The following is a 21752-nucleotide window of genomic DNA, read 5'->3' as shown; positions in this document are numbered from 1 at the left end:
AGCTTATACTTGAATGGTGGACATGTTACCCAAATAGTTAACACAAACTAATATGTGATTGGAACTTATGAAAGAGCAGTTCGTAGAACTGTAAGTCAATAGTAGGAAAAGTGATCTAGTCAAGAAGGTTCAGGAAAGTCTTCCTTGAGCAAATAACACTTAACTTGAGACAGTCAAGGATGAAAAGGAGCTAACAAAGAAGTGTTACAGGGAAGAGAGAGCAGCTTAAGCACACAGATCCTGAGACAGGAGGGGAAATAGCAGTTGCTAAAGGAGCAGTTTCTTTCCAGTGTGTAGCTGATACAACAACTCCAGCATGTAGTGTGTTGACACAACTTTCTAGGTCTTTCTGAGTAAGCTCTTCATGATGTGTATTCCGTTTTGTTTGAAGTAAATTGCCAGAATATTAGATTTACCTACATTTGAATATAAGTTCAAAATTCATTCTAAAGCCAAATTTTGTTGGCATTATCTATAGTTATTCATCCTCCATACCTTAGAGTTAATAAAGATTGTTGTCTAATCAATATGCATAACAAAAATCAAAACATAAACTAGGAGGTTGAGAATTCTACACTATCAAGATAAAAGAAAAAAACTTCTTTTAGAGTGGAATTCCTGTCACTGCAGTCCAGTTTAAAGTTTCCATTGGGTTGACAATCTATTCTTATTGTTAGTTTGCCAAAGTTGTAGTGAGATATAGTTATGTAAGAAGAAATCACCGTTCTTTATCAAGTTTTTCTTAGTAACAAAAGAGGACAAGAACAACAGAAATTAATGTTTGCATACATAGTGAAAGAGGGGATAGTTGAGAGAACTTTTTGTAAAAGCTATGTGTCAGCTACATTTTAATACTTAGATGAATGTAGTAAGAGTTCACAGTACTCCCAACAGGCAGTACTACTTACCATACAAGCAAGCTTTTTTTAGTGGCATTTGATATTAGGATGCTTGAGAAGCTGTTTTCTCATTCATTCCTCTTGCGGACAAACTTGCTAGGAAGAATAACAATCTTCCTACTATTGTAAGACTGCTTCTTTTGTCTTTGACTATTCAAGCATTTAATTTCTACTCTAAAAAATAATCAGCTCATTTGTATGTTTTTCTTTTTCCTTTTCCCTTTACTCCTGAAATACCATAGTGTTTTTCTTCAGAGATTGGTTTCTCTCCTTTGATAGATCTCTTACTGGCTTCTGATATGATGAGATCCTCAAAATCACCTCACAAAATTAAGGTTCCTTTTTCATAGTTCAGATGAATAGTTAGGGAAATATCTTTTTAACCTTAGTATTAGAAAAATGCAGTTACTTCTCTTTGGGGATCAAACTAAACATAAGTCTTATCCTTAATGTTTATTGTTTGGTATGTAAAACTGAACGTGCTCTTAGAAAGTTACACCATCTAATGTGGACTGAAATTAATCCTGTATTTTGGAGGAATTGAGGTAGGTAACATAAGTGACTGCATTGAGTAAGTATTAAATCTTCATTATTTCTTATGTCATTGATACTAAGTGTTAAAAATAGATGGTTAATGAATTGGCACTGATGGATTATTTTATGTTTCTTTACTAGGAACATGAATCTGAAGGTGGAAGAACCCCTTTGATGAAAGCTGCGAGAGCTGGCCATTTGTGCACCGTGCAGTTTCTTATTAGCAAAGGTAAAGTACAAGTGTGCATTTCCAAGAAAGTACAACTTCTGAAAAAAGTTCCTAAACTGTTGCAATTTCTGTTAAAGCTACTTTACCTATAGTATAAGTATTATATTCCAGTCTTTTGTTGCTGTATTTTATTAGGAAGCAGAGTTCATAAGGTACTTTGCTGGAATCTTTATTAGTTTTTTTTTTTTTTTTTTGGCTGCATCAGGTCCTTTTTTTTTGGCTGCATTGGGTCTTAGTTGTGGCACACGGGATCTTTCGTTGCTGCGTGTGGGTTTTTTTTTCTCTCTCTCTAGTTGTGGCGCGAAGGCTCCAGGGCACGTGGGCTTTGTAGTTTGCGGCGCGTGGGCTCTAGTTGAGGCTCGCGAGCTCAGTAGTTGTGGCACAGGGGCCTAGTTGCCCCGCGGCATGGGGGATCCCAACTCCCTGACCAGGGATCGAACCCGCGTCCCCTGCATTGGAAGGCGGATTCTTAACCACTGGACCACCAGGGAAGTCCTGTTTATTAGTTTTGAGTTTGAAGTTTTTATCAACCAAAGAGTATATGGTTACTCCCCAAAGTTGGAAATGTCAAAGGTAAAGCGTCCAGCTATATTTAGTAGATACAGTATCGTTCAGCACTTAAGGCAGTTCTGCTGGAAATGGGGAAGGGTGGAGGAGAGAAAGTCTGCTACTGTTGTTTATGGTACAGTTAAATCAACCAAGTACACAAGGGTGTTATTTATTATTTTTATATTCCTCTAGAGATTCTATTATTAGAATATATTTAGGCAAAGAAGTTCAAATGATGGATAAGAGGTAGTTCAAGACTATTTACTATAGAAAAGTGAAATGCTGCTGAACTCAGTTTATGTTGAACCACATAAAATTGTCATTGTATATGTCAAAGATGGTAATAGCAGCAATTTCTTTTGGTTCAGCCTAACTCTGTGTAGTGTTCGAGGTATTCTGGCATCTGATAAAAAAAATCTTAGGATGTTAAACTGTAAGGAAGGTCCACTCAAGTCTTGTCACATTATTCAAATAAACATTTTATATCTATTGTATATTCCAATAGAATTCTGACATTTTGTACCATTAAGGATGCAGTGTAAGATTTTATCATTTTAAATATACTTGCTTTCTTCTTTAATTGGATAAAATTAGGCCTATTTTCTTCACATCACATTTTGCTACCAAGTAAGGCATATCTTATATAATGTCATAACTTAGTCTGTAAAAGCTATTTACTTCAACCATGCAGAAGTAATAAACAGATGGATAACCTTTAGAGTTCTCTCATGCTCCTTTCCTAATCATACCATCAACTACCCTGCTAAGCATATAATCAGGCTTGTCAAGAATAAGAACACATTGATTATAGCCTTTCTAGGCTGTAGTAAGTGCTAAACAATCCCAACTAAATTTATTATTAACAACTTTAAAAATAATCTTATGTTGGTAATGTAAGGATGTTTATTGGTGTGCCTCGTCTTTCCCAAAGGTACTTTAATACAAGTTAGGATTAGGTTCAGCTGGGTCTTTTTGAAAATTAAATAAATAGTAGTTTCCCCTAGGTTTATTTTTCCCTTCATAAAATAAGTCGAATTAAGGAAGAAGGAAGAATGAACGTTGCTATAGTCCTTTTTTTTTTTTTGGTTTCACTGCGTCTTAGTTGCGGCAGGCAAGCTCCTTAGTTGCAGCTCACCAGCTCCTTAGTTGTGGCATGCAAACTCTTAGTTGCATCGTGCATGTGGGATCTAGTTCCCTGACCAGGGGTCAAACCCAGGCCCCCTGCATTGGGAGCATGGAGTCTTATCCATTGCACCACCAGGGAAGTCCCCATTGCTATAGTCTTAACCATCTAGTTGAGTCCTTTTGGGATTGTAAAAGGTAGTTGAACTAAAAATGAGAGGTCTTTTTTTCCGTGAATCAAAATTAATTTACCAAAAAAAGAGGCTAAGAAAAGATTTTGCATTTAGACTTCTTTTTGGTCATATTGTACAAAGCTATTGAACAACTTACTAAATAGCCTTTCTAATAAGGTATTTGGATAATCTTTTGTCTTCTCTTCATATCCAGGTCTCTCTGACCCTTAAAATATACAATAGGAAGAATTATATTTCTCGTAAATATTGTTTAAAAAAATCTGTTTTCTCTGCTTTGAGACCTGGCTATACTGCCACATTTTAGAAGTAGATCAAAAATGTCATTGTCTTTACATACAATGATATTATTTGGTGCTCACATTAACCTGTATATATTTATTAATCTAGATTTTTCATTTTAGAAGTGATATTGAATGAATGAACTACAGCTATGCACAGCAATGTGGATGAATCTCAAAAATATTATATTGAGCGAAAGAAGCCAGGCACAAAAGAGTACACTGTATGATTTCATTCATATAAAGTTCAAAAACTAAAACCAGTTTGGAAGTCAGGATAGTAGTTACCATTGGAGGGTGGGGTAGTGACTGAAAAGGTGCACAAAGTGGGGCTTCTGGTATGTGGATAATGTTCTGTTTCTTGATCTGGGTGCTGGTCACACAAGTGTGTTCACTTTGTGAAAAAATTTCAAACTATACACTTATGATTTGTGCACTTTTTTGTATCTATGTTGTACTTCAAAAAAGTTTTTAAAATCATATTGTCTGAACTGGCTTTGCTAAGATTGCTGTTTATTTTTCTTTGAAGGTGCCAATGTGAATAGGGCTACAGCCAATAACGATCATACAGTAGTGTCATTGGCATGTGCAGGAGGTCACCTGGCAGTTGTGGAGCTACTCTTGGCTCATGGGGCTGACCCTACTCATCGTCTCAAGGTATTCTACTTCAAAATAAGTAAATAATATATACGTCATTATTAAAATATATTTCAAATATTTTCGTGCTTAATATTTATTATTAATATTCATTACTGTTTAAATGAGTTTTGATTTTATATGAGCTGCTAAGAAACTAAATGTGTTTAGTAATCATATTATAAAAAGAAATTAATAAATAATTAATTATGGTGTCAATTTTTCTCAGGATGGCTCAACAATGCTCATTGAAGCTGCAAAAGGTGGCCATACTAATGTTGTTTCTTATCTATTGGATTATCCAAACAATGTTCTGTCAGTTCCTACCACAGATGTGTCTCAGCTTACCCCACCTTGTCAAGATCAATCTCAGGTAATGTAAAACAGAGCTTATTTGTAAATATAAATATTCTTCAAATTGGGAGTTTTCGTTTAAAATAAGCCTTTAGTAAAATGGGCTTATTTCTCTCTCTCTTTTTTTTTTTTATAAATTTATTTATTTATTTACGGCTGCGTTGGGTCTCTGTCGCTGCACCCGGGATTTCTCTAGTTGCCGCGAGTGGGGGCTACTCTTCGTTGCCATGTGCGGGCTTCTCATTGCGGTGTGCGGGCTTCTCATTGCAGTGGCTTCTCTCATTGCGGAGCACAGGCTTTAGGCGCGCAGGCTTCAGTAGTTGTGGCTCGCGGGCTCTAGAGCACAGGCTCAGTAGCTGTGGCGCACGGGCTTAGTTGCTGTGCGGCATGTGGGATCTCCCCGGACCAGTGGTCGAACCTGTGTCCCCTGCATTGGCAGGCGGATTTTTAACTACTGTGCCACCAGGGAAGTCCAGCTTATTTCTCTTTTAAATTTGAATAAACCTGGTCCTAAATTCTTTAAGATTTTCTTCAAAAGTACATGGAAATTTTTTTCATTGTCTTATTTACTGAAAATAGTGTTTAAAAAGAAACACAGGGCTTCCCTGGTGGCGCAGTGGTTGAGAGTCCGCGTGCCGACGCAGGGGACACGGGTTTGTGCCCCGGTCCGGGAAGATCCCACATGCCAGGGAGCGGCTGGGCCCGTGAGCCATGGCCGCTGAGCCTGCACGTCCGGAGCCTGTGCTCCGCAACGGGAGAGGCCACAACAGTGAGAGGCCCGTGTACCGCAAAAAAAAAAAAAAAAAAAAAAAGAAACACTTAATACCAAATATAAATATAAGTATTCCAAGTTGTCCTTTTATTACAACTAGGTCTTTAAGGTTGTTTGGTTTTTTATGAATACATTAAGCATGATCTTGAACCAAGAGAATGATTTTCCCTTAATACCTCCCAAGACAATATTAATTATCCTAGAGATCGTTACTTTTGTCATCCAGGAAGGTGTGGGTAAACCAGGATATATGCACCAAAAATTCATTAAAGTAATTTTTAAACCTACCTAAAAATACGGAGAGAATATAGAGAGTATACTAAGTATACAAAGTTCAGTGAAATCTGAAATTGTTTTCTACAAAGTTATTCTGAGAACTACTGAAATACACCAATTCAGGAAATGTGTTGGATTTTTTTCTTTTGACCCATATAGAATTTGAACAAGGGTAAATTGGCTAGTTGAATATGTGAGTTGTACTTCTAGCTATAACTGAAACCAGCAAGGATTTCTCTGTAACAAGAGAGTGATATTAATTCCATTTAGTTTGTCATTGACTGTTTGTAGAATGCCTGAATTTGCCCAATCAGTATTCTCAGAAATTACTGCTTGGTGAATAATGCTGCTGCTGCTGCTTCTCCTTTTCTTCTCCTTCTCCTCCTCCTTCTTCTTCTTCTTCCTCCCCTTCTTCTTCTTCTTCCCCTCCTCCTCCTTCTTCTTCTTTATTTTTCTTTTAAAGAAACAAAAAAAGTTAATTTGGTGGTATATGAAGAAAATCTAAAACAGGATCTCTGTTTCACTTATGGACCTTTATTTTATTCTTTGGTCTGAGATTCTTTTTTTCTGAGTTGACTTTTTAGGTTCCACGTGTACCAATGCATACACTCGCCATGGTTGTACCTCCACAGGAACCTGACAGAACTTTACAGGAGAACTCTCCTGCTGTTTTAGGAGTACAAAAAGGTTAGTTCTTGAATTATTTTCCTTAAAATGGGTATTTTATCACCTAAAGTATGAATTCATAAAGGTACTTTAATGGTACACAGTTACTGTGTATCCAGAATTGAGGTAGGTAATTCTGACAAATGCTAATCATCTTACATATTATTTAAAATAGAAAAGACACAACTACTAGGAAAAATGATTTCTTAAAATGCTAACGTACTTCTAGGTGTCGTTTTCATCTGGCGTAGGCAAAAATACTTAAGCATATACCAAGTTCTTCATTATATTAAATAAAGTAGCAAATTATATTAAAGTAGCAAAAATTTATCAGGCATTCATTTTTCATTTCACAATTCTTTAGCTAAACAGTAATATGAGGAATGAAAATATGTTTGCTGTCAAGTCTTAGTAGCATTGATTCAGTTTGGTGAGTGAGAAGTTTAAGAATTATATTTAGTTTCTTTCATGTAATGCTGAATATATGGCTTAACATCTGTCAATATGTGAACACGGACAAATAACTATAAAAAAGTATATGAATAATATCCAAGTGAATATCAAGGTGTATACATTATTTAAAGGACTCAAGTTTATGAGCTCTGTTATTTTTCTGCTGTATTTTCATTTGTAGATATAAAGTACCTTCACTTGGTAATAATGTATGTGGTTGTCCTACCTGAGTTCTCTGAAATAAAGAAAATAGGTAATATGTAAAGTATTAAAAACTATTATATGTAAAACAAATGTATAAGCGTATTTCATTCATTATATGACAATGAAGTTCTAGATTTTTGAAATCACAGTGAAGTGTATAAGTATGTATTTGTATCTTTAACACAGCTTTAAGTGAAGTTGGTAAGGAATGACTATACAGCAGCAAACAGAAGCTTCTTTCAAATTAATGTCAATTTTAGTAATTTTAGAGTATTGTAGGCCTTCACCAAGGATTACTTCATTTCTGAACTATTAATTTCAGAGATAAAATACCTGTAGTCTCTCTGACTTAAGCTAATTCTAGCAGTTTTCCATTGGACACCTAGCTATTCAAACTTCAGAAAATGAAGACTGCTCTTTTTAGTCTTAAGAAATAAAAAACAAATTAAGCATGTACTTGTTAAGGAATCTGAGTATCCTAACTGGCTAACAGCCTTTAGTAAAATATTTAAACCTAAATGCCTCTGTTTTTGTTGCTCTTTGTTTGGCTGTATCCTATAGAGGACTGTAGTAACTTTGGCTAGGGAAATTCAGTACTAAATAAGAAATCATTTTAAAAATATTTATTAACACAGAGCCACAAAATAACCAAGAAATAAGCTAGGAAGGACACAGAGTATGTGCAGAAAGGAAGTAAAACATTTTAAATTTAGATTTAATATGTAAGTCAACTGAAACGTTTGGGTAGTGACTTTTTAAGTTGATGCTCAAGTGAGTAGTCATATTTTTGCTTACTGAAATACCTTCTTATACTGAGTAGCTACTTATTTTCTTCACTGATGTTTTTTGTTTTTTTATAAATGTATTTGTTTATTTTTGGCTGCGTTGGGTCTTTGTTGCTGCGTGCAGGCTTTCTCTAGTTGAAGCGAGTGGGGGCCACTCCTTGCTGCGGTGCGCGGGCCTCTCATTGTGGCAGCCTCTCCCATTGCAGAGCACGGGCTCTAGGCCCATGGGCTTCAGTAGTTGTGGCACGCAGGCTCAGTAGTTGTGGCGCACGGGCCCAGTTGCTCTGCAGCATGTGGGATCCTCCTGGAACAGGGCTTGAACCTGTGTCCCCTGCACTGGCAGGTGGACTCCTAACCACTGCACCACCAGGGAAGTCCCTGATGTTTTATTACTTACTGAATAGTGTCAAAATAAACTAACCTTTTAAGGAATCTTTCATTTTACTAAATTATTAGGGAAGGAAAAAATTAACACTTGTATCTAGACACTTGGCACTTGCTGTTGCCAGATGCCAAGTGGTGTTGCCAACCCAACATTTATTTATGTGGGAGCAAGCTGTGATAATGCATTGCGTTAAGATTTCATGTTAGTATTGATATAAATCGTGTGCGTAATAGAATATTATATCACTGTAAATTAGGAAAAATCAATTGATGATGTAAAAGTACACATTGAATCACCTGGGTAGATAGAAAGATCTATCTTAAATTATTAAATATATATTATTTTCTCCTTAAAGTGGCTTTTTCTTAAAATTTCTCATTTATGTAGCTAGAGAAGTTCCTTTGAGTGATGAAATTGCTGTTTGACCGTTTTGCTTTTTTTTTTTCCTAAGTCCATAGATTATACCTGCATTGCATATGTGGCTAGGGATGGAGGAAGGATTCTTACTCTCTAGGACTCTCTTTCTATTCTAGCAATCATCTTTTCAAGTTTATAACATATTACTCCTATCTGAATGAAGTCTTTATTCATATCTGCATCCTTTTAAAATATATTCATGCCCATAAATCTTACCAAGGTGTTTCTTATATATCCTACTATAACATTCTTTTCTTTCATGTTCACCATTCATCCAGGCTCCTTCCATCTTGACTCATATTCTCCTGATTTAGGAAATTAATCTCACTTACCCATTGTTAGTTTTCAAGGATTTGAGATCCTAGCTGGCATCTGACAGAGGCCTCAGAATCACCTTTATAAACAAAATGTGAAACTAGGTAAGAGTGATATGCTCAGTTTTCTAGCATTGTTTAGCTTTATCATCTATAGTTATGAATATTCACATGGGAAAGGATACATAAGTAATATCAAACCTTTGTCTTTCCAAATTTAATATTGTAAATAAATTTGTTGATTGAAGCCACTTGTTGCATCTCATTCATTTGTAGTAACTGATTCTACAGAGAGCCTAAAATAGGATTCTGATTATTCTTTGTGTGGAACTAACTAATCCGTTGCAAAGCATTAAAATGATGTCAAGATAAACAATACACATCTTTTGTGTGTACCTCAAGGCCCTCTTGAGGAGTCATTTCTCTGAACTCCTATAGCACTTTATTGGATCTTCCTTCTGGCTCTGGTCACTCCTGCACCTTCTTCACCTCCCCTTTGGACTTCAAGTGTGGAAGGTTGAGTTAATCATACTTAATTCCTGGACTTTGCCATCATGGCTCTGCTCTTGTTCTACTTTGTTCCTTTTTATCCCTTTTTCCATGCCCATACTTGCCCTTAGGCAGTCATTCTAATGTGTTTGATTTGCAGATTCTTTTGCTCTTACAAGTTCTTATAAAATGTTTACTACTTTATATATTTTTAGATTTACATAAATGGTATTATGCTATAGATCCTGTTTTGTGTTTTACTTTTTTCACCAGCACTGTTTTTAAGATCTATCCATATGTCTACCTCTAGATTGTTTCTACCTACATACATAGTGTTTCATCCTGTATATCCTCTATTCTTTACTTGTCCTTTCTCTCAGTGATGGGTACCCAGATTGTCTCTCATTCCCCACCACCACAGACAATGCTGTGGTGAAAATTCTGGTACAGTCCCCTTATGGATCTGTATGAGAATTTCTCTGGGATAAACTCAGGAGCAGAATTGCCTGTCATAGGAATGCATAATGTTTATCTGACAAAGTACTGTGAATACACTCTTTAGAATGCTACAGCAGTTTACACTCCCAGCAGCAATGTGTAAGGGTTACTATATTATACGCCCCCATCCCATTTCCATATCTGCCAACGCTTGGCTTTATCCTTTTATTTGGATTTGTACATTTTTATCTCCCCTTTTAGACTGTAAGCTCCTTGAGGGCAGGGTTTAGGTTGCTCGTCTTTGTATGGTCCACTATGGCTTGCTTGTACTAGATGTTAAATATTTGTTGAATAAATTAATAAATGCCAGGCTAAGAATATAGATTATTCTGAAGGCAAAAGAAAATTATTAAGAATTTTTTTTTAATGTTGGTGCAGTTCTTTTTTTTTCTTTTTTTAAATTTATTTATTTATGGCTGTGTTGGGTCTTTGTTTCTGTGTGATGGCTTTCTCTAGTTGCGGCAAGCAGGGGCCACTCTTCATCGTGGTGCGCGGGCCTCTCACTGTCGTGTCCTCTTGTTGCAGAGCCCAGGCTCCAGACACGCAGGCTCAGTAGTTGTGGCGCACGGGCTTAGTTGCTCCGTAGAATGTGGGATCTTCCCAGACCAGGGCTCGAACCCGTGTCCTCTGCATTGGCAGGCAGATTCTCAACCACTGCACCACCAGGGAAACCCAAGAATTTTTAAGAAGAGCGACATTGTGATTAAAGGGGATGTTTAAGAACTTAGTCAAGAAGTACTATTTTAGGGCTTCCCTGGTGGCACAGTGGTTGAGAATCCGCCTGCCGATGCAGGGGACACGAGTTCGTGCCCCGGTCCAGGAAGATCCCACATGCCGCGGAGAGGCTAGGCCAGTGAGCCATGGCCGCTGAGCCTGCACGTCCGGAGCCTGTGCTCCGCAACAGGAGAGGCCACAACAGTGAGAGGCCCGCGCACTGCAAAAAAAGAAAAAGGAAGTACTGTTTTAGACTGCTGGGGAACAGATTGAAAACAGAACTGTAAATGTAAAGTAAGCATTAGGTTAACATGATGCTTTATATCCCAGAGTTGTTTATTGGAGTAGGTAACATGAAAAGTTCTCATTTTAATATCAAATCATTAAAATTGTATAGAAAAATTATATGTACAGTGAATGAGGTTGAGTGTTTCTCTGGAAATTTTACTACTAATATTCTCTAGTTTAGTAGATTTCCATTAGTAATCATGCTTATGTGGATTTATATATGTCCAAATTTAATAATGTCTTTTAACATATAACTGCTTATGTCCATCTCATTTCCTCACTGCCCATAAAAAAATAAAGGCCATGTTCTAAGCTGTCTCTATATCGTGGTTTCCTGTTGCAAACTTTTTTAATTAATGGAGGAAAAGTGAAAATTGAGGAAGTAGGGTAGTAACCAAACCAAAGAGATAAGATAGTAACTTTACCTGTGTTCCTAAATATTAATTTATGATATCACTCAATGCTACCAATGAGTAGACAATGAATAGATTTATATATTTCTATCTGACAGTGGGCAATGTCTGAGGAAGATGGAACTGTTCTATATTCTGGTGTCTTATACTACTACCTTCCTAGAGACTGAAAATTTTGTTGCTAAAAGGACACTTGTTAACATTCTCTACTTTTCCCCAAAATGAAGTTGTTTCTTCAGCTTCTAGGAATGATTAGGTGACATTTGTTTTTTACCAACATGGCTTAGTCGTGATGTTGTAGCTTGTATTAGTGCTTTGATGTGTATCTAGGCAATCCCACTAACTCCATGGTTACAGATACTCAGTCATTGTCTATTTGGGGAAGAACTGCTTTTTGTGCATTACTTTCACCATCCTCTGTTCTTCCTGCTACATATATTTTGGACTTTTTGTCTCTGTGTTCAGTTAAATAAGTTACTCTTTGTAATCTTGTGCTCTAAGCTTTTTGTATTTTATTTCTTAACAAGGTACAGCCATTTCTCTCTGTTATTATCCTCAAAATTCTAGCCTTATTTTGGATTATCTTACTATTATAAGATTTTAAATCTGTGAATGTCCAATGTTGTCATAATTAATTACTAGTCTGATTAGTGTTGAACTCTTACCTAATTTTCTTAATCTTAAATACAAATTACGAAACACAAATTACAAAATACAAAAACTATACAAGGGTGTTTTAAAATAATGTTGGAGGAGCATTCAGAACTTCTTTGCAGAACTTCTGAATTTACTCTGCTGATGTCATTGAATTTGTTACACAACTGAAAATTTCCTTGCTGGGCTCGCAGATTTATACATTGCTATTTGTGGCAGTTAAACTCCCTTTTCCTACCAATGATTGTCATTAGGTACTTTGAACAAGTAAAGCAAACTATTATTTCCTATATGATCTTGAGGAAATAGTTATAAAATTATCTCACAAACTAATGGCTTTTGCTCTGAAAGGATAAAGTCTGTTCCCACTACTTTGCTCAGATAGAAGTATAAAATTGAATATGGACAATACATTTTGCTGAATTTTGCCTTTAAAAAATAACTAATCATTGCAGCTCTATTTACAATAGCCAGGACATGGAAGCAACCTAAGTGTCCATCATCGGATGAATGGATAAAGATGTGGCACGTAAATACAATGGAATATTACTCAGCCATAAAAAGAAGTGAAATTGAGATATTTGTAGTGAGGTGGATGGACCTAGAGTCTGTCAAACAGAGTGAAGTAAGTCAGAAAGAGAAAAACAAATACCGTATGCTAACACATATATATGGAATCTAAGGAGAAAAAAAAAAAAAAGGTCATGAAGAACCTAGGGGTAAGATGGGAATAAAGACACAGACCTACTAGAGAATGGACTTGAGGATATGGGGAGGGGGAAGGGTAAGCTGTGACAAAGTGAGAGAGTGGCATGGACATATATACACTACCAAACGTAAAATAGATAGCTAGTAGGAGGCAGCTGTATAGCACAGGGAGATCAGCTCGGTGGTTTGTGACCACCTAGAGGGGTGGGATAGGGAGTGTGGGAGGGAGGGAGACGCAAGAGGGAAGAGATATGGGAACATATGTATATGTATGGCTGATTCACTTTGTTGTAAAGCAGAAACTGACACACCATTGTAAAGCAATTATACTCCAATAAAGATGTTAAAAAATAAATAAAATAAAACAAAACATTCGTTAGTATTAAAAATAATAATAATAACTAAGTCTTTAATTGCAGTGATTTTGGAACTGTGGTTGTCTGACCTTGTTAAAGACAGTATCTCAGGGAAAACCTGTTAGACTTTTTTTGATAATAACATATTGCAAATATTTGAGCTACCTGCAGTTTTGAGTTCTCCTATTCTAGCAAAAAAAGCAGTGAAATCTCTTATTTTTTTGTCCAGTAGTTTTGTCACCCTCTTGCAGTTCTGAGCATTTAAACATCTAGTGGATTATTTTTTTCCTTTGGACCTAAGAATCATTTTGAATGCATTGGATGAGCTTATTTTTAAATCTGAAGTTACATATGTTATTCATATATATTGACTACAGTCCTTAAGAATAGACAACTGTTTTTTACCCAGTTTTTTGTGGTTTTTTTTTTTTTTTTTTTTTTTTTTTTTGTGGTACGCGGGCCTCTCACTGCTGTGGCCTCTCCCGTTCTGGAGCACAGGCTCCGGACGCACAGGCTCAGTGGCCATGGGTCACGGTCCCAGCCGCTCCGCGGCACGTAGGATCCTTCCAGACCGGGGCACGAACCCACGTCCCCTGCATCGGCAGTGGACTCTCAACCACTGCGCCACCAGGGAAGCCCCCCAGTTGTTTTTAAACAGCTTTGTTGTTGTTTAGTTTACACACCATAAAAGTTCACTCATTTTAAATGTACAATACAGTGACTTTTAGAAAATTTACATAATTGCATAACCATCACCTCCATCAAGTTTTGGATCCATCACTCCAAAAAAATCTCTCATGCCTGTTTCTGATCAATCCTCATTCTTACCACTATAATCCAGGCAACCAGTATTTTCCTTTCTGTCTCTATAGATTTGCCTTTTCTCTGTAGATCTGTTATAAATGGAATTGTACGATATGTGGTCTTTTGTGTCTGGGTTCTTTCACTTAGCATAATGTTTTCAAGGTTCATCCACGTTGTAGGCTATATCAGTAGTTCCTTTTTATTGCTGAATAGTCTCAGTTCTTCCTAAACAAGATTAAGCCTTGAATTTGCCTCTAAGTAGTTATTATATGTTTCCTCCACTTTATGCCCAGATGTTAAGATTGTTAATATTGATAATTATTTTGCCATGAGGGGAGTAAATTAATTTAAGTGTGATCGAAAACCTTAAATTAATATACAGTTACTTCATTTTTAACATACACTGTCAATATGAGTAATCCTATATGGGAAGTCTGATTTTCTCCTAGGTATTATTCATTGTTTCTCTCATAGACTTTTACGTGAAGAGTTTATTTAAACTCAGAATAATTGTCCTTTGTGATATAAGTTTAATACAGTGTTCAGGTACAGAAGTGTTTAAGACTTAATTAATGAAAAATTTTAGAAGGTTATATCTTAAAAATTGATTTCAAATTATATTTTAATATAATAAAGAAACATTTTGGCAGTTTGAAAGACACTTTTCCCTACTTTGATCTACAAGTTACAGTTTCTTGCAGTAACCTGTACTAATATTGTAAAAAGAACAATTGGGCAGTCAAGCCAACATTAATGATACCCTCAACATTATTTTGATACTGCTTTAGATTTGATGTTCTTTAAAAAGTCCAATTAAATAAGCAGAATTTTGAGGTTCTTTCCTCTTTGATTTCCTTTTCTCCCTAATCCTGTGTTTTCCAAAATCATCCACTCCTATAAATATTAGATTTTTTTTAATTGAAAAAGTCACATTTTTTGAATTGGCAACATCCCTGTTTGTGCTATGTAAAATAGATGAGTCTGGTCTTTAATCTACCTACAACTGGTATGAATCTGAACATTCATTCTATAGCATTAGTTATATGGATTTTGGGAGGGAAGTATGTGGTGGGGGGCGGAGGGAGGGCTGGGATTTTTTTTTTTTTTTTTTTTTTTTTTTTTTTTTTTTAGCATGGCACATTTTCAAACATTTTTCATGTGCTTAGGTACATCCAAGCAGAAGTCCAGTTCCCTGCAGGTAGCAGATCAGGACGTACTGCCACCTTTTCACCCATACCAGCCTTTGGAGTGCATAGTAGAGGAGACTGAAGGAAAACTGAATGAACTGGGACAAAGAATTAGTGCTATTGAAAAAGCACAGCTTAAATCATTGGAGTTAATTCAAGGTGAACCTCTGAACAAGGATAAGATAGAAGAACTTAAAAAGAACAGAGAAGAGCAAGTCCAGAAGAAGAAGAAAATACTGAAAGAACTGCAGAAAGTGGAAAGGCAGTTGCAGATGAAAACACAGCAGCAATTTACCAAAGAATACTTGGAAACCAAAGGTCAGAAAGACACAGTATCTCCACACCAGCAGTGCTGTCATAGAGGAGTCTTCCCAGAAGGGGAAGGAGATGGTAGTCTCCCAGAGGATCACTTTTCAGAGTTACCTCAGGTTGACACAATCTTATTTAAAGATAATGATGTTGATGATGAGCAACAGTCTCCGCCATCGGCAGAACAAATTGATTTTGTCCCAGTCCAGCCTTTATCATCTCCACAGTGTAACTTTTCCAGTGAATTAGGTTCTAATGGGACAAATTCTCTTGAACTTCAGAAAGTATCAGGTAATCATCAGATTATAGGACAGCCTCAGATTGCTATTACTGGACACGATCAGGGGCTGTTAGTGCAAGAACCAGATGGACTAATGGTTGCAACTCCAGCCCAGACGCTTACCGACACTCTTGATGACCTGATAGCAGGTGGGTTGAGAAATATACCTGTAATCATTTCTCTTTAATCTTTGTGCTCAACTTCTTTACATGACTTTCCTAAAACACCAACTTGGTGCTTTTCCATTTTGAACTATCTTTATAAAATTACTCATTTCTTGAGGTGTTTTGGAAGTGAATTTAACTAAACTCAGCAACACTAACACACAAAAGTGTGTTTTCCCTCTTCTTTTTTGTTATTTGCAAAAGCAAAGAAATAAAGTTGCCATGATCCTTTATTTTAGCCCTTTGGTATCAAAATCACCCTGTGTTGTATCTTGGGTAGGAGATCTCAAAATAGAATTTCTTTGTAGGCTTCAGAGATAATCATATAAGATTATACATTTAATTTTCCTGCTGGTGATTTTCATATTTGGAAATCAGAATTCTAAATCGCATTGCTTTTTCTTTATTTATAATTTTATTAGATCAATTTAAACATTTCTAATTAAAAGGGATGTTCAGAAAAAAACTATAAGCATTCCATGTTTTTAAAATATTTGTGGTTAGACGATCATTGTCAACTTGATAACGATTTGGAGATTGGGATTTTTGTATTAACTGTCTTGATGAAAGCACACACACCACACACACACACACACACACACACACACACACCAAAGCAAAAAAGAAACCAGCCTTATAAACTTACAGTATATGTTTCTGTTTATTGTTGTGTGGAAAATTACAACTAGATATGAAATGAGGTGCACAAGTTTACTTTCCGTTTCATTGTCCTTGCAGCAGTGGGAAAACAGTGCAATTAATCATTTACCTTCCTAAAGATGGCTGGTGAATGTATCACCTCCATGAGAGCCCAGTTCAGAAATGCAGCCAGAATGGCTGTTGACAGTGGATGAAGACCAAGAACTAAGATGTAGCTGGAGTGATATTCAAAGGCAGGCCAGTCCTCTGTCTCTTGATTGCAACATTTTTTTTCTTTACTGTTGTCTGTTTCTTCTTGTCGTATTCTCCTCCCCTCCTCCCATCCCAGTTATGCTATCCCAGTTTCCTTTCTTCTTTTGTGAGCCTTTAGTCTTCCTAATCTTTACTGAATCTTTTAAAATGTGGAGTAAGATTACTTAATTCAGGAATGTTATTGGGCATGTATATGACTTCAAGTGGTTATAGAATTATAATAGTGCCTTTGAGGCTCCTCTGATATGTAATAGGTATTGCTGTGCAGAGGAGGAATGTCTTAGTTTTCATAAAGGAAATAAAAATGCTGGGAAATGTTTTAAGGAGTTAGATTCTTTATTCTTTACTTTTGTTTTTTATATCTTCAGCCCATAGCCACTTAACTCAAATTGACTTTGTGTCATTAGCATTGCAAGTTGTTATAAATTTTGAATAAACTCTTATAGTTCATTTATGGTTCTGATTTCTAATCTGGTAAAAGCAAATATTGGAGTGTGAAGTATGATTATAAATAATAATGATGAAACTGGTGACCTAAGAGTAACATTTTTAAGACGTAGGGTTCTATAAATATCATTATAATGTTCCTAATTAAGTACTCAGTTTGCAGTTATGAAACCCACATTATTGATCAGTTTAGTTTGTTGGAACTTAGGACCTGTCCTCTTTTTTTTTTTTTTTTTTTAAAGGAGAAACAGCTCTAAAGGGAACTTGTAGGTGTTAACTTTATGGTAGTATTTACTGCTGTTTCTTGTAGAGGAGGTCAAATTCTGGTTATTTCACTGAAGTATTTGTTAAATTAAAATGACCTTTTACAAAGTTCACATGAAACTTCAAAAAATTGGTTTAGAAAACATCTTTTAATTATATTTAACATTAATATAAATGAATAAAATTTAATTTCTCTTAGACATTAATGTCTAGTGACAGTTGCCCCACCATATTGTTCAATATTCTTTTATTAATATACTTTAAAGTATAAATCCATCAATACATTAAAAATTACACATTTTTTTTCTCTCTTTTTTTTTTTTTTTTTTTTTTGGCTGCTTGGCTTGTGGGATCTAGTTCCCCGACCAGGGATCAAACTCAGGCGCCCAGCAGTGACAGTGCCTAGTCCTAACCACTGAACCTCCAGGGAATTCCCTGAAAATTGTCTTCATTTAAAATTTTTTTCATTTTGCTGAAGCTTACATTTTAAAATATATAGCAATAATTAGATTTTCTTTGTTCAAAATGATGACTTACCTCAAAATTTAAAACTTTATTAAGTCTACATTTCTCTTAATTTCTTAATTGAAGATGAAATAAATAAGAATGAATTAGGTAAATACCTAATTCTTTGATTTTATGATATGTTAATATACCAGTAGAATTATAGATCAGACCAAAGATATAATTAATTTTACCTAAATTAAATCTAGTTATCATGCCTCATAGTTAATAAAAGAGAGGAAGAGAGGATACTGTACATCTTACAATTTTACTTTAGATAATATTCATATATAATAGCAATAAGTTTCACTCTTTAAATAAGAGTATTTTTCTTTCTTCTTTTTTTTTTTTTTTTGGTACATGGACCTCTCACTGTTGTGGCCTCTCCCGTCGCGGAGCACAGGCTCCGGACACGCAGGCTCAGCGGCCATGGCTCACGGGCCCAGCCATTCCGCGGCATGTGGGATCTTCCCGGACCGGGGCACGAACCCGTGTCCCCTGCATCGGCAGGCGGACTCTCAACCACTGCGCCACCAGGGAAGCCCTTTTTCTTTCTTCTTTTCTTTTCTTTTCTTTTCTTTTCTTTTTTTGCGGTACGCGAGCCTCTCACTGTTGTGGCCTCTCCCGTTGCGGAGCACAGGCTCCGGACACGCAGGCTCAGCGGCCATGGCTCACGGGCCCAGCCGCTCCGCAACATGTGGGATCTTCCCGGACCGGGGCACGAACCCGTGTCCCCTGCATCAGCAGGCAGACTCTCAACCACTGCGCCATCAGGGAAGCCCAAGAGTATTTTTCTTTATTGCTGTTCTACTCTCAAAATATTTGTCATGATAATGAGTTGGTTAGATACATAATTTATGAATGTCATAACTTGACTAGCTGACTGACAGCCATAACTATATAGTCTTAAACGTATCATACTTGATATAGTCTCAGCCAGAATATATGTATACTCTTGATTGGAAGCATGGTTGTTCAGTTTCATTTCTTCTGAAATTAAGTGTCAGGCTTTTAGAAGTTATCATAATAGCAAATGATTCTCAGTTCAGATGTCTAGAATTAAGGTCTGAAAATAAAAAGCAATTTAAAGAAATTCAAAATAGCTTTGACCATTGAGCAGTTCTAGAAACATCTAGTAAAATTTTCAGTCTTAATATATAAAGAAGCTTGGTTAAAAAATCAACTAATATCACTTTATTTACATTTATTGAGCGCTTACCATGCACCAAGCTCAGTGCTAAATGCTTTTATATACATTATCTCATGGGCTCTTTATAGTAATACTATAAAATAAGTCCATATCCCATCTCTGTTTTTCTGTTGAAAACTGAGGCTAATGGAAATTAAGTTGCTAGTAAGTGTTAAGATTCAAACTCAGTTCAGCCAATTTAAGAACCTTAGAAGTAATATGCATGCATCTGATTCAACTTGAAGTTCTGAGTTTATATTAAAGATATTATTTCCTTAGACTTCTAAATTCTACTAAATAACAATTTCCCTTATTATTTTTATATTAAGATTTGATGTGCATGTAAGGTTTAATATAGTTTTGTGACTTGAGAACATTGTTACTGTTGTTGACATCTTAATAGGCTCTCTTCAAACAAATTCCAATTCCATAGTATCTTTTTTTTTTTTTTTTTTTGTGGTACGGGGGCCTCTCACTGTTGTGGGGCACAGGCTCTGGACGCGCAGGCTTAGCGGCCATGGCTCATGAGCCTAGCCACTCCGCGGTATGTGGGATCTTTCCGGACCGGGGCACGAACCCGTGTCCCCTGCATCGGCAGGTGGACTCTCAACCACTGCGCCACCAGGGAAGCCCCATAGTATCTTGCTTTAAGTAATCCGGTGGTAGTCATTTTAGGCTTAAGAATAAAAAAGTAATTAGGAAATTATCTTTGAGGGAATTTACAGTAAAATACCTTTAAGTAATAATTTCTTCTAATAGATGTTAATATTTTATTTATAGATTGTTATTTATATGGAACTATTTAATAAAGTTACTATTATCTAAAACAGATTACAGTGATTTAATTGCTTAAGGCCTTGCAACATAGTTTACATATACCTAGTATCTGAGATGTTTATGTAGTAAAGTTTATTACTGTCTTCCATATTGCCTACAAAACTATCTTAAATTTCATAAAGAATTAAGTAAAATATTACACTTATTTAAGTTCTTCTATCACCCCATTTTAGGATAGTGCATAAATTTAATTTGAATTATGTAGTGACTTTTGTGATAGTGATCTGTTTTGGTCATTTTCAGAGACATTTTGTTCAGAAATAGAAAACATTTTAGGATTTATGAAAAAATTTCATAGTCCTGGTATAATTTTATCTTCATAAAACCTTTATTCCACATGTACTTTTAAAATCTTTGCTACTTTCTAGTTTTATCTTTAGAACTTTTCATATGTAATTAATCCTATTAAAGTCACTTCTGTGGAATATTTCTGATTGTCATTATTACAGGGAGGAAAAAATGTCTTGAGGATACTGTTGTACAAAAATGTACAATCAATGTAAAAATACATATTTGGTAACAGAGCTGTTAAATGTACAAAAGTATTTTTTAAAAACCAACTCTGTAAAAAAGTCTTTTATAACATCATATTCTGGCATAGCACCCTAGTCAACTATTTTAAATTTTTTGAATATCTGTTTTTCATAATAACAAAAAGATAACATGAATAAACAAATTTAATGATAGAAAAGTAATTCTTTAGTAAGATATATGTTGATAATTATATGACTACTGTTAAAATCTTACTATTACAAAGGTGCCATATATCAATGTTTAGTGTCTTGTTTCTGGAACTGTTTCCAAACATATCAGCTGTTTTGAGGAGGCATAACAAAATACTATCTGCTTTTAATTCATTCAATGACAAAAATTTTTAAAGCTTTGTTTTCATTGTGCGTGTTCTTAACAGGCAAAAGAAATATTTATAATAATCATTTTTATTTGTAACCATATAGTTAAATTATGTATATTTATGTGGTGACAGAAGCTGTAGAAATTCATATTATCAAGATGTGATTTTATATATATTTGTTGCGAGCGGGGAGGGACAGCTCATGTGGAAACATATCTGAACATCTTAAAATTTGCTATTATTTAAAGCATACTATTAAATATAGTATAGTACTATAATAATAGTGTAGTACTATTAGCATACTACACTTATCTTTCATACTTGTGATCAGTATCCTTGATTGGGATCCAGTCATATCAAAATTCTAGAGAGAAAGCATTCTCCAATCTTGAAATGCTTACATTTTTCTTTAAGACCTGTGTGTTTTTGATTGACTTTTAGTGTGGGTAAGAGGAAGTTATTGCCATCATTGAAACTTTGTTGTCTTTTTCTGTATTATTAATGATTATATGTTTTTTCTGAGTTTTTTCTTTCTTAAGTGAATTGTAACGTTTTTATTTTTAAATGCAGTGATTAATAGTACTGAAAATCCTATAAAATACCTGATAATTACATATATTAGGCACTTACCAAACACTGTGTTAAATACTTTTTGCACATTTCTCATGGATAATTCACAACATCCCTCTGAGATAGGTCCTATTTCCCGCTTCATGGGGCAAACTCCATCTCATGAAAGAAAAGAAATATGCAGAGAGATAAAGATATAATTTCATTTAATTCAGTTTCAGACATTAGATTTTGAGGTCCCAAAT

The 21752-nt window shown here is 35.5% G+C and overlaps 1 protein-coding gene across 15 annotated transcripts in view; it reads left to right on the top strand.

Moving 5' to 3' along the window:
* Positions 1-21752, top strand: part of LOC116750720 (ankyrin repeat and KH domain-containing protein 1) — a 124092-nt gene that overhangs the window by 67716 nt on the left and 34624 nt on the right. For 13 of the 15 annotated variants that reach the window (XR_004349073.1, XR_004349072.1, XR_004349075.1 and 10 more), the window contains 5 exons: positions 1575-1662; positions 4335-4462; positions 4671-4814; positions 6428-6530; positions 15158-15916. Coding sequence is in view for 12 of the 15 variants with exons in the window: in XM_032625724.1 (XP_032481615.1) it covers positions 1575-1662; positions 4335-4462; positions 4671-4814; positions 6428-6530; positions 15158-15916 (1222 nt within the window). In the remaining 3 variants the exon portion in view is untranslated. The remainder of the gene's footprint in view (positions 1-1574; positions 1663-4334; positions 4463-4670; positions 4815-6427; positions 6531-15157; positions 15917-21752) is intronic. The other 2 variants (XM_032625730.1, XM_032625729.1) reach the window with 1 other exon arrangement.

This window comes from Phocoena sinus, chromosome 3, assembly GCF_008692025.1.
Source record: "Phocoena sinus isolate mPhoSin1 chromosome 3, mPhoSin1.pri, whole genome shotgun sequence".
NCBI lineage: Eukaryota > Metazoa > Chordata > Mammalia > Artiodactyla > Phocoenidae > Phocoena > Phocoena sinus.
Note: the sequence above shows the minus strand (reverse complement) of the source record. Positions and strands in the feature narration are given on the sequence as shown.